At 28.6% G+C, this 13809-nt stretch overlaps 1 protein-coding gene across 1 annotated transcript; it reads right to left on the bottom strand.

Moving 5' to 3' along the window:
• Window positions 1-10102: 10102 nt before the first annotated feature.
• On the bottom strand, window positions 10103-13809 carry LOC101493738 (uncharacterized). Its single transcript, XM_004496681.4, has 10 exons — window positions 13510-13809; window positions 13207-13301; window positions 12684-12748; window positions 12194-12237; window positions 11880-11957; window positions 11534-11687; window positions 11250-11420; window positions 11038-11103; window positions 10847-10961; window positions 10103-10563 (listed from the first exon to the last, which is right to left on the bottom strand). The coding sequence occupies exons 1-9, from the start codon at window positions 13638-13640 to the stop codon at window positions 10851-10853; spliced, it is 915 nt and encodes a 304-aa protein (XP_004496738.1). The 5' UTR covers window positions 13641-13809; the 3' UTR covers window positions 10103-10563; window positions 10847-10850.

Raw genomic sequence — 13809 nt, 5'->3', positions numbered from 1 at the left:
AGGGAAAGGCTGCAGTGATGGATTAATCTCAAATCACTCTCAATAGGAGAAGGACTGTGGAGGAGAGTAATTACATATATGTACTAGTACAAGTACATTATTATTTTTGTTTTTTTTTTGAAAATAGAATGATAAGAAATTAAGTGCAATAACTGAGTAATAATAGTCCAAAATATTACTCACCCATGTGGACGGATATTGTGGGATAAAGTATACCTATATCATACTCTTAGTTAGGTTGGAATTTAGTTATTTAATTGTCTAAGTATTATAAAGGGAAATGAAGACTGTATTATTTGATACATTAATAAAAATACTTTAATTCAGGTATTTGATTTTAGAAAATTTGAGTGTGGTTGAGATTGAAGTATTTAAAAGAAAATTATAAATTTCATATAATTTTATTCTCTAATTATCATTAAAGTAATTTTTTTTCTCTAATTTAAGAATTTATATCTATTTTTCCACAATTAGTTTCTGTGTTACGGAAAAAGAGTGGATTATTTTGTTTGTAATAACTTTTGACTCCATGGAAATAATAGAGCAAGCTACAGTCTCATAATTTCCCTATGATATCTACCTATGAGCTATGTTCAGCGGTTGTAATTTTGAGACTGTGGTTACTTTGCGTGTGTGTCTAGCTAGTATAATTGTTATTGTTCTGTTCCCTTAGAAAGTAGAAAATGGTGAATACCACTTTTCTAGGTTTAGATTGTTGTTATTACATTGGGGGTTAAAGGGAATATTCATTTACCATCACCATTTTCTGTTTTAGATTTGATGGGAGATTCTCCTTCTCTTCTTTTTTTAACTCCTTCGTACAACGTTGGTAAATGTTTTCTTTCCCCTCTATTCCCCTTTTTCCTCTGCACTCAAACTCTGTATACTTGTATTAAATCATTTCGATGCTATATGTATGTATATATATAATATTGTTTGTTAATTTGAATATTTTGAAATGCATGAGAATCTTTCAAAGTTTGTTTCCTTCAATTCGTTATGATTGATGCATCATGCATGCATCAGCAATGGACTATAAACACCAAGTCTACACTTTACTATTAGTTATTACTTAAAATACCCTCTGCCTTCAATTAGTTGACTCTCACTAAATAGGTGTGTTTAAGAACACTTAGTATGTGGATATGCGGTTTCATCCTTGCAAAATACATTCTCAAAGAGTGCTGAAGAGCTTTAATATTTCTTTATCTCCTGACTAATTTAGCAATAAACAATTTGGAGTTTAAAACAATGACTTTTATTTTTATTTTTATTTTTATTTTGCATGATGATGACAATTAACCACATGTCAAGAAAATTCCTGTATATATATATACATACAAAATGCATGAAACAAATAGGCACATTAATTAACTGGACCTACTATACACTCAGATTTTGGACGACAAATTAATGCTTGTGAAAACACTCATGGGCAGACACACACGGATAACATTATTCAAATATACAAAATTAACTTGGTTCCATAAGTCAAAACCTTGATAATTGTCCTTCCACGATATTTGAAAAACACAATTTAACATAATAAATTAAATATGTTCATAGAAGTTCAACCTCCGTTGTCCTTACGGCAGTGACCCACCAACAATTACCAAAACCAAATGAAAGAGAGAATTAATTTGATGCCCAAGACATTCTCTACATTTCAAATTTTTTAAATGCATGCATCTTTAGTATTTGGTATCACCAATTTTTAGTTATTTTATGCATTTAATTCATATACATAATTAATAATAAAAATATTTAATTTTTATAATAATTAATTTTAAAATCATATCTATAAATGATTGTAATATATTAAAATTGCAAAATTTATCTTTTACACCGATAATATATTACAATTAAATTTTTATATATATGTGAGTTATTTAATTTAATAATTGTTTATGTAGCTATCCACCGTTACATTGTTTAATTAATTGATTGTCTAGAAGTATGGAGCCCAATTTGGAAAGCCAAAGTCAATATATATTGAAATAGATTACAGAATCAAAAAAGGGATAAAATAAAATAAATTAAACAAATAAAAGCATATACTCGTCTGCTAACTGAAAGAATACTGCTAGTACAGTGCATTTTGTGGGGATGAGGGAAAGCAATTAACCAAGTAAAGCGCTATTTAGGCCGCACAGTTGGGTTTTCCAAAGATAAAGTTGTAAGCTTTACCTTTCTACTTACATTAATTAATTAGTTAAAGTTGTGACTAACAAATATACATTCGATAAAACATAAAAAATTAAAATTCATATTAAAAAAGTAAAGTTAAAATTTTAAAAAAAATTAATATACAATTTTCAATTGATTATTTTTATTTAACTTGTTACTATTCTTCTTTAATTAATACTTGTAATGGTGGAATTTAGTGTGACATTTGTTTTGTTTGTCCTCATTCATATATCCAAGAGATTCTGTTCTCTCTCTTACTTGTTTTTAACATTTTTTATATATAGGACAAATTGACACTTGGAGATTTTATCCAGAAGTAAACTAATATTATTTGAAAGTTGTACTAAAAAAACTAATATTTAAAATTTTGGCAAAGTATAATTTAATACAATATATATATATGACTTGGCTAATTAGTTGAGCTAACTAGTGAGACTCTTGGGGAATAGATTAATTTAGAAATTTATATATATGACTTTTTTACAACTTGATTGAAAATCTCTTCATCCCACGTGGCCAATTTTACTAAAGGTGGTTTTTCTTTGTTCACATCTATCCACACCTACCCATACCCGTGTAGGAGTAGTAAGAAAAATCTTTTGATCACTTTCTCTGATTTCAAAATTTGAAACAACACTTTTCTCCCTCCCTATTGCACTTGTGAACATATATATTAATGACCAATGCATATTGCACAGCACACACACCACTTTTTTTTTAACCACATCATGATTGAATCATTAAAATTCAAGGTCACATTTATATTATTTCATTCTGGTTTATACGGTAGTAATATGTTTCCCTGTGTTGAAAAATGTAATTTGACCAAATAAAGAGTGGTAGGGCCTTGATGTCTACTTTTATAACCTGAAATGGACAGAGCTTATGAGGTTTCCCATTACCTTCAGAGAATTATGGAATAAATATGGAAATGTAAAAGGATTCATTCTGGGACACCACGCTCATAAATCATGTGTTCCCCACCTATTGCAAAATTAATACTAATATTATAAATATACTTATTAAAAATTCAAAATCAGTTCAAGGAAATTTTAAGATTAAAGTATTAATATTATAAAGTATAAATTTTAAACATGCGTGTTGTATAACTATCGTGATAATTATTCGCGTTTTATTTTAAATTTATACTACAAATTTATGAACTAGTTGTAAGCTCGTAAGCTCAAAAAGGAAGTTTAAACTTCAAAGTCTAAACTTAAAAGTGACGACCGCAAAGGCATCGAATAATTAATCAACGGTAACTACACTATTATTAGAACTTAAAAAGGTTGTCCATTCTCATGGATGTCTAGTTAAACTTTTTATTGATATCTTAGAGTCTTAGACCAATTATTTCCTTCCGTTTTGAACCTAAACCACCACATCCTCTTCGGACATTTTCTTTTTCCCAAATGAACAACGTTTGACTAATTTAACTATGTTCATTTGTCAACCTTTATAGTTTATACAACTACTAGTTTTGATATTTCAAGGAAAAAACAATATTTGTATTGTTTCGTAATGAATCATTCTATTTGATTATTTTATACAAAAGTAATAATATTTTTATTAACTTACTATTTTAAGTGTTTTCTTCTTTTAATTTTTAAGTGTCATTTTTTAAAAATATATTATTTTTTATTTATTGTTTTTAAATTTTAAAGTAATATTAAATATTATTTTGTCAAAATTATTTATGTTTATTTATTGTAGCGATAGAAATAAGTAGATTTTTTAAATGATAAATAGTTAAAGATAATACAAGAAAAATATGAAATTATTTATGAAAATAGAAAAATTAATAGTTTCATTGGTTTGTGAAAATAAACTCAAACCGAGAATTAAAAAGTAACATAAGTAGTATTAATGTACTCATCGTTGTTATACATATAAAGTAGAAGTTTTTTTTATAAGTTTACTCTTCGTCGAGTAATTTTATTTAAGACGTGTCAACACTAAATATAGATATTTCTTTTAATATATATTCAAATTCAAGTTCCCCGGTCACCAATCATAGTTATTGTGAGAATCTACTCATTTTCGCTAAATTCAACATCTGTTGGTCAAAGTAGAAAATTTTAAGTTAAAAATATTGTAAGTAGTATTAATTAAAATATAAATAATACATGCAAAAAAAAATTCAATAAAAAATATTTTTAGTTCATAATTTTTTTCTGTTTTCATGTTTTATCTTTAATTTTATGAAACTCATATGTAACTTGAAATTTTTTAAGTATATTTATAACATTATAAAAATATTTTAAGAAATATTTAAATTTTTTTATAAAAAATAATTAATATTTTTTTTTTTTTATAAATGAATAGAGTAGGTTGGTGTGCTTTGTGCATTCAATAAAGTGTAACAGTGGATTATGACGTGCATATTAAAACTTTGGTGGCACATCATATAACGGGAAAACTGAGAAAGGGTTTTTCTTAGTTTATGAACATTTTCTCATTGGGCACCTGCCCGAAAGTCCTTAAGAACCAACCGTTGCAAAAGCAAAAGAGGTAATGTAATTAGTATTGAGAACCCACCATTATCATATGCTGGACATAACTTTAATTATTTGCATTTAAATTTTATTTAATTTAGCGGTAATGTAATTGGAGCAGCCATTATTTTGTCCACGGCTCAATTGATGACACATTGACTAACCCTGAGACAACTTTGATGCAGCAAAACTGCAAGTGTGGACTATATAGGTCCCATGCCATTTCCTATTGCATCTGAAACTTGGACCCGCCTAGAAAATCCATTGTTTTAAGGTTATGAACTTATGATATTGACAAAAAAAAGGTTATGATGGTGTGTTGTTTTTGAATTAACATACTTGAGATTAACCGAACTCAAATTGATGACCTCACACAGTAATATTTTTTAATAATCTGTAACTCTCTAATAATAATAAGATTTTTTAACTTTAAAAAACTATACTTTATATATATATTTTGTAAAAGTCCAATGCTACCAACTCTATCTCAGCCATTTATCTTTTGTATTTTTTAATTTTCATTTTGAAATGTGTATTAAAGATGCAAAATTGATTATAAGTTAATTACTTTAGATAGAAATTATTGTTACGATTTGGATATATAAATCGTATTATACTTACTATTATAATTATTATTTTTTATTTGATCAATATAAAAATCATTTTTATTTTTTCTCTTTCATATTTAATATTATTAATATTTTGTATATTCTATTAATTTGATATATTCACAACTTCTTAGGAAAGATCACTTAAAAATACTTCGAAGAGAAACGAGTAGTTATTGAATGTATTGATCGATAGAATGAGAATTAGTACAATTGTGGTGACAAATTTATCTAAAATATATTCTTAAACTAGTCATGATAGATCAACATGTCAAGAAAGAAAGTTGTAATTTTAGCCCACCAGATCTTATGGTGGGTTGTTCCGTAGCGAGATCATGACACTTAGTTATAGAAAAAGTTATCTTGTACTTCACATTTATTATTTTCATAAATTTTTAAAAATGTCAAATATATTTTTTATTTTTTATTTACTATTTTATCAACTCAAATTAAGGTTTATCGGAATTTTTTTAAAAGTTTTTCGGTATTATTTTAAATAAAAAAATTTAAAAATTTAGTGTGTACTGAAATACTTATTAACAAGTTTTCTAGTACACGCCAAATTTTTTATTTTTTTGAAAAATTTGGAAAAAGTTTTCTGGAGTGTAACTATTTTACTGGAAAATTTGGAAAAAATTTCTGGAATATAATTTCTTTACTGGAAAACTTGTAAAAAGTTTTTCGGAGTGTACTTATTTACCGGAAAATTTAGAAAAAGTTTTTCGGAATATATGTTGTGTACCGGAAAACTCAAAAAAAGTTTTTCGATAAAATTTTACTTTTTCTTATAAATTTTAAAATTTATATGAGGACAAAAAGGTCATTTTCTTGCATTGGAGGTAAAGGTAAAATGTGAAGGGTATAGGATAAAATTTTCTTAGTTATATCTGCTCCCAAAAAAAACATTGTTGTTTAATTGGGTTGGGCTTCAACTTATATTTCAGAACCATTTAGTCCTTGCTGGCATTGCATGTGAATAATTTACTCTATACCTCCACATTTGTATTATACCTCCACAAATTTTTTTAAATGTTAAATATATTTTTTATTTCTTTTTTTACTATTTTATCAACTCAAATTCATATTTTTTTACCATTGAAAGATTTCCTGACCAAACAAAAATATTTTCTGATAGGTAAAAGTTTTTCATAAATTATCGAAAAAGATTTCCGCTATAGAAAAGTTTACCGAAAAACTTTAAAAAAGTTTTCCAGTATAGAATATTTCTACGAGAAAACGCACACAAGAGTAAAATGGTGTGGATCAGAAATCTTTAAAAAAAATTCTGCAACATAAGCTTAAAAATCAAGTTTTTCGGTACAATATAGGAGTTATCGGAAAACTTCTTCACAAGTTTTCTGATATACATCAAATGACTTTAACTGCAAAATAGATTGAATATATTATTTATTGAAAATATTTAAATCAAGTTTTTCGGAACTCCGATAGTTCTAAAAAACTTGAAAAAAAAATTTCGGAAATGACTTATGAACCGGAAATCTTTTTGAAGTTTTATGGAATATATGTTGTGTACCGAAAAATTTAAAAAAAGTTTTTAAGTTTTCAGGTAAAATTTAAAAAAATTTACTCATTTTTTTATTGGAAATATCAAATGATGGAATGGTGAAAAAATTCAAAATTTAAGATTTATACAAGGGTAAAAAAGACATTTTCTTGTATTTATGAGAGTAAATATTAAATGTTGAAGATATAGGATAAAACCATCATTGCATGGCCACTGAGCCACTGTATTTTATAGGTATAGAAATTATCGACTCATATACATTGTAAAATTTTAAATTTATCTCATATCTAAATTTGAGATAAAACTTACGGTTAATAATATTAATATTTATTAGAATTTAAGAACACCGTTGAACCATATCTAATAAGGGTAATAATCAAATTAATAGTTATATATTAGATGTTCTTGAACAATGTATATAACTATTTATTTGATTTTTAAAAAAAAAAATTGTAGCTATTAACATCTTCAATTTAATGCACTTAGAATTTTTGAAAGTTTATTTTTAGATCGCAAAATGTATTTGGAAAGATTAAAATCTGAAAATTAACTTTAAAAAATTCTTATGTCACTAATATTGCGTCGATATATAGGTCCAATTGTTAAGATTATAAAAAAAATTAATTTAATATTTAATAACTTAGAGTTATAAAATAGAAGATATTTTTTCACCGCGATAAAAATCACTTTTTTATTAAAAAATAATTATGAAAAATAATTTTTATGAAAAAGTATTTAAAACAATTTTTCATTTAAAAAAAATCTAAATTATTTTTATATTTTGATTTTTAAAAAAAATTGTAACATACATATGAAAACTCTTAAAGTGATAATTTGTATAAAAAAATGTGATCATATTTTAAAATGTAAAAGGGCTCCTAATTGTTGGTAGTGTCGAAAGGAAAATCTATCATTTGTTGGTACAACATTTCACCGTTTTTGAAAGAAAAAAAAAGCATTTTTTATTTATTCTCAAAAAAATCTATTAATTGTGGATCGATAGAACTTGTTTATACTGTGTACTACCTAATAACTGTTTTTTATCTTTCAAGTTATATGATATTTTGTCAAAAAAGTATGGTATATGATCATTAATCAGAGGATAAATTGCTGCCATAGTCGAAGTTTAATTTGTGATTTTGAATCCATTGACCAATGTGGTTAATGGAAGTGTTTAGAACTTAAAATAGAATAGAAGAAGTGCATGTGCATTGTTACTATTTAAGATACTTCAATTTCAGGATGGGTGCTTTCTATAGTTAATTTTTCAATTTTTTTTTGGTTATAACTAGTGTTAGGTGAGATTGTATTGAATAGATAAAGGATTCGATATAAATTTACATTTTCATAGTAATATATTTAACAATTTTCTTAATTATGCATATAAAAAAGTAATACAAATTTTCAAACTCAGTCAAGTAATTAATTTGAGTGACGTGTCAAATCTAAGTCAGCAACAAAATCAATAAATTTTCACTCTTATAAGGCACCCTATTCCAAATTCCAAATAGGTGTACTTATATGGAGCAAAGCCTTGTGACATACCCTAAAAAAAGAGGAGGCATATACTTGCTTGAAATGCAAGAGGACTACCTAAATGTCACAACAAGAAACCCTCTCAACGTGTGCCTTTTACCACTAAGTTATATGCTAAAATGATGGTGAAAAACATGGTAATTATCTTCAAGAATAAGCCAATATAAAAATGAAAAATAGGTACCAAGAGATGCTTCTATTTTGTGGTGAACAATATAGTATGAGAATGATAGCTGATTGGTGGAATGGCTTCTTCTTCTACAAGGTTGAAAAGGTTTGAAAAGGGCACTATACCAGCAACAATTTTTTTTTTTAAAATTAAAATATCCCTTTGTAATTCTAGAGACTAATTCTTCAAGTTAACTGAAATAATTAAACGGTTGATTTTTCTAGCATAAGATTTTTTATTTATACTAGTTAGAGATTAAACTTTTCATTAAATGATTAATAGACTCAAGTATCTCCCATTTGTGTCAGACGATATTGATATAATGGAATTTAAAATGTGTCAAAATATGAAGTGACTTTTGAAAAATCTTCACCCTTGTTTAAGCAAAGCCTAGTGGCACCCGTCTTATTATTTACCTCCACATTACTTCATTTGCATGAGCCACACCCAATTCACCAAATGGGGTGGCTGCAATCCTTCTTCTCTCCACTGAAGAAGCTATGGTTCAGATTGAATTCAACTCAAAAGAAGAGTACGTTCACTAACACTCTCCACAGATACATGTCTTATTTTTCATTGTTTTCTCTCATTCATATATGCTTGTTTTAACCAAACAATGCTTGTGACTTGTCAGTTGTGTCTTCTTTTTTTTACAATGTATGTGCACTTTGCATAAAGCTTCTATTCCTAAACCAATCAAACAAAAACACCACAGTTTCTTTTGAAAACAATGAAAGAAATATTCCAATTTCTTTTCGTTTCTTTCTGCACTGAATTTCTTCCTTTCTTTCCTCTCACTCAAACATGATTTTTCAAATATTTTTTTAACATTTCAGGTAGAGGGCTTTACATTCTATATGAAGATGTTAAATCTTGCCCTTATGAAGACGTGCATGTCCTCTGGTCAATACTAGTGGAATCACATTCATCTTCTTTACCATCGAAAAAATGAAGACCATGCATGATGAGCGTGATAAAGGATTGAGAAGAAGTTCATGATGTACATAAAAATATTTATAATGTCCATAGTACCATAGTTTTTTTTTTCTTTCTTTTTAACCTTTGTAGCACTAATGACACTAAAACATTGTTTTAAAAGCAACCACTATATAAGCTCTTATTTTATAATTCCATCTTTCTTCGTTCTTGAATGCTTTTGATTTCTGCACACATTCAAGTAATAATGGAAGTATTTCCTGAGGTTTTCAAACAGAGTAGGAAGGAAAGATAAAATTATAATTTTGTTTTGTTTTTTTTAAGGCTTTTTTCTTGTTTAGCTGTCTATTTTAAGTTGATGAAAAGACTGTTTCTTACTTTGCTTTCCTTGTTGAAGTTGACTTGTGAAAGCACAAGCTATAACCTTGTCAATCACATATTATTAGGTTAAAGAAAATTTTAGAAATTAGGCCTCCTCATTCAAATCACATAGCAAGTTTTATAAAAAAAAGTATTTTGAGCTGTGACACTGACATTTACGTTAACAAATTACTCAAAATCTATATAATTTTATTTTGCACCTGATTAAATGTGTTTGAAAAAGACCAAAATTAGATAGAAAATCACGATGATTAAAAGCTATATCTTGGATCTTAAAAAACTAAATTCACAGTGACGGTTGTCCACCGCTCAACTGAACAGACACTTGATAGAAATCCCTTTCACCAAGCCAAACTAGAGTGATATGAAGAGAATAGACATTCATAAATCTTAACATGGGAAAAAAGGAAGAGAAATGGAGAAGAGGTGGGGTGATATTAATCATATGACATTCCACGGGAAGCAACTAATTAAGAAAGGATGATAATTGAATAATTTTAATATTCCTTTTAATAACTTTTTTCTTTCTGTCCAATAAAAATGTAGCATCTCACTAAAAAAAATTGTCTCTTTAAAACTGTTCACTCTCTCATCTCTTCATGTAAGTAATTCTTAGCCGAAGTGTTGTATTTTGGCATTCTTGTACCACCTATGTTTTATTGCTAATTTGAAGCTATGTAGTGTCAACTCTCAATGCAACATATGAATACCCCCTTCTTAAAACTCCTGCAAAATAAAGAGAATAATAATTTAATATATATTTGTTAAATTTTAGTAAAATGAAAACAATATCTCATTTAGTTGATGGCCAAAATAGCTCCTTTTGAGTTTTGATGCGTTGTAGCCTAAAGGCAAATTGAAGCATTGCACTATAGGACCATACTTGTATAAAGTTATTAGTAATGGCTTCATAAGACTGTTCACTTGGCCATCTATTTCTCAACTGAACAGAATATAAAAATGTGAGCTCCATTATTGGTAGCAATAGCAATATTTTGAAATGTCTTACAGAATTATAGAGCCGACGAAGAGGGAGATTCTGAGACACTTTGTAGCCAATCCTTAAAATAGTTTTGACAATCTACCTCCTCCTGAGAGATAGCAGCAAGAGGAGTGACAGTAATCTAAAAAAAAGGGGGAAATCATGTTAGCCACAATCTATGCATTTACTGTCCAATATTTTTATTTACATATACTCACATATCCTTCCTGCAAAGATTTGTGATCAGTAATAGTATCATCATGATCAAGTTGGACACCTTTTACCTACAAAATTAAAATAGTTTGCTACATCATACTCAAGCACAATTCTAAGCTACGTAGCACTGGTGAAAACAAGAAGCACAATTCTAAGTTGTCGGAAATAAGCTGTTTAAATGAATATTAGAGATTTTCAAGAGAAATTAACCTACTTCTCTTGCAAATAAAAGACTTCCAGGTGTAGATGACATGTTAAAATCTGTAGGTGCTGCTGTGTCTGTATTGGTCATATCGGATAACATTTTTCGTCCTTCTGCCTCGGAGGTGACTTGCTTCCATCCCATCTTGATTATACTTTTACCCTGCTTAGTAAGCCTGTAACCCTTTTTGGGAGACACAGAAGAACCACGGACTAATTCTAAGTCGTTGTATGGAGAGCAATAAACACTAATGCCAAAATCAACAATGGCGATCCTATATTGTGAAATAAACATACCTTATGATTAGCAACATTGATTGGTACATCGATATTCAAAAAGCACTTTTTAGGGTATCTTTGGTTCTTTATATCAACCATCAAAGCATTTATGATAGGTATGCATGCTTGTGCGGCAAGGGTGAAGTCATGTAGATTACTCGTTCCTTTAACCCTGGATTGATAGTATCTCGAAATGGTCAAATATAGGACACTAATAGCAGTTTCTGTATCAGGTGATAGATGAATAAAGAATATAATATAATGCCTATGAGCTATATATTAAGAAAAACTCTTTAAAAATTCGATTCAAAACAAATATTCAAGATAATCCAGCAATATCCAGGCACAAGTATTGCAAAAATACCAGTCGTATGAAATGGATATAGAAGGTATATCATTGAAGAATGCCTCTCGAGCTCCAGCAACCGTGCCTGAGTAAACACTGCATAAAAGTGAACCTAATCAGTAATGTTATGAACATAAAAATGCTGTGGAGTAATAACTACTGATATTGAGCTATACTACTAATCTTTTAGTTAAAGAAAAGGGCTTAAAGTCCTGTCTCCTTTCCTGTCTTGTGACAAACATGCTCTTTTTAAGTCGTAAGGGAATAATTTGCAGTTTGAACTAGAAAAGTATTAAGATGACTAAAGATGTGGAGAAAAAGACCCTACTTACATGTTGTAACCGCAGTTGTTACCCATGTTTATGCCACTTACTACCTGTAAATATGCTTGACACATTAGCAACCAGCTGGACAAATTTATTTATCTTGCATAGCTTAGTCAAAAAGATCTTATTTGTGGGAAATTTCTCAGTAAAATAACATCTCAGAACAAAATAAAGAATATTAAAAACCAGAAGTAGCTCAAATCAGGGACAAAATCCAGATGTGGTATAAGTTTTACAAACACCTTTCAATGACTACCTAAATAAATAAGATGACTCACGTTCAGTGATAAAGAAAAATAGCCAAGCAGATAGAGGAAGCAACATCCCAAAGTGTGTCTAACATGGAAATTACAAAATGTAGCAGTGGCCTACACGTGAGTTGGCTTTGTTTTCAATGTGAAAACAAACAGAAGCTAAGGAAAAGATAAAAGTCCATTTCAACAATGTAATTACTCAGAATGCAAAACTAAAAGCCCAAACGACAGGGGTACCATACCAGATCAGCTACTGTAGCAAAGAGTGCTTTGGAAATTCCAAGAGAAGTGCAATCAGCTGGAGTCCCTGCAAAGATGTTGCAAAAAGGATAATCTGTAAGACATGAGAATATGTACTGCTAATGTATTTCAGTGTTTAAAAGTAACTGATAAACCAATTAAAAGGCAGAGTTACACAATTTTTTATTCAAGTGATTGAATTATTGAAAAGGATCTGCTAGAAATTCATCCAATGAAAACAGTATTAAAAAGAATATCAAAGAATGAATCAGTAGCATTATCATCAGAACTAATGAAAAATAGGCAAAAACAAGCAACAAGAAACTACCTTTTCCATAGTGCTCAAAATAGTTACGTTGAAGGGGTTAAGGAAGTAAAAAATTAACCCAAAAATCTATAAAAGGAGAAAATAAACATGCATATTTGTAGTTGAACATGTGCACACTGCATATGAATATGCAAAAGCAAAGAAAAACATAGATTATAGTGAGGAAAACAAAAACAAAAAAAAGGAAGAAAACAAACCAGAAACTGCATAGGCTGTGGTTCCATCAATGTGAACTTTCTTAGCAGCAATTGGGTGAAGCCATGTAATACTGTGACTAACAGCTGATTTCTCACTGAAAATGATTCAAATTTGAAATAGTTATGTAACAAATAAAACCAATAGCCACTCATTGATCTGAATATTTTATTAATCTTTGTGACGCAAAATTTGTGACTTATTTAATAAAAAAGAAACTCAAGGAAAAAGTAGCAATATATTATTATTAGCATGAAAATGTAGAATATTGAGAAAAGAAGAAAAGAGAAGAGAGCGTTACGTACGTATCAGGGGCGCAGACTTGAAGATCGTAAAGATTGGTAGCGAGGAGAACGTTAACGAGAGCTCTAAGGCCAGGAGCGTCGATTCCATCATCGTTTGTGATCATGATCGTGTCTCTCTTACTATCCTCCATCTTCTTCGGACTACCAGGAGGCCGCTAACAATTGCCGTTTACAGATTATATACAAAATTATAACTATTTAATGCTTTCCGCAATTTCATCCACAAATTCACATTTCTTCTTAACATCGCCAAACAAATATAATATCACATTCTTAATAGCCCGTAATTCAAAAATTAAA

The sequence above is a fragment of the Cicer arietinum genome, chromosome 4 (genome assembly GCF_000331145.2).
Source record: "Cicer arietinum cultivar CDC Frontier isolate Library 1 chromosome 4, Cicar.CDCFrontier_v2.0, whole genome shotgun sequence".
In the NCBI taxonomy this organism is placed as follows: domain Eukaryota; kingdom Viridiplantae; phylum Streptophyta; class Magnoliopsida; order Fabales; family Fabaceae; genus Cicer; species Cicer arietinum.
Note: the sequence above shows the minus strand (reverse complement) of the source record. Positions and strands in the feature narration are given on the sequence as shown.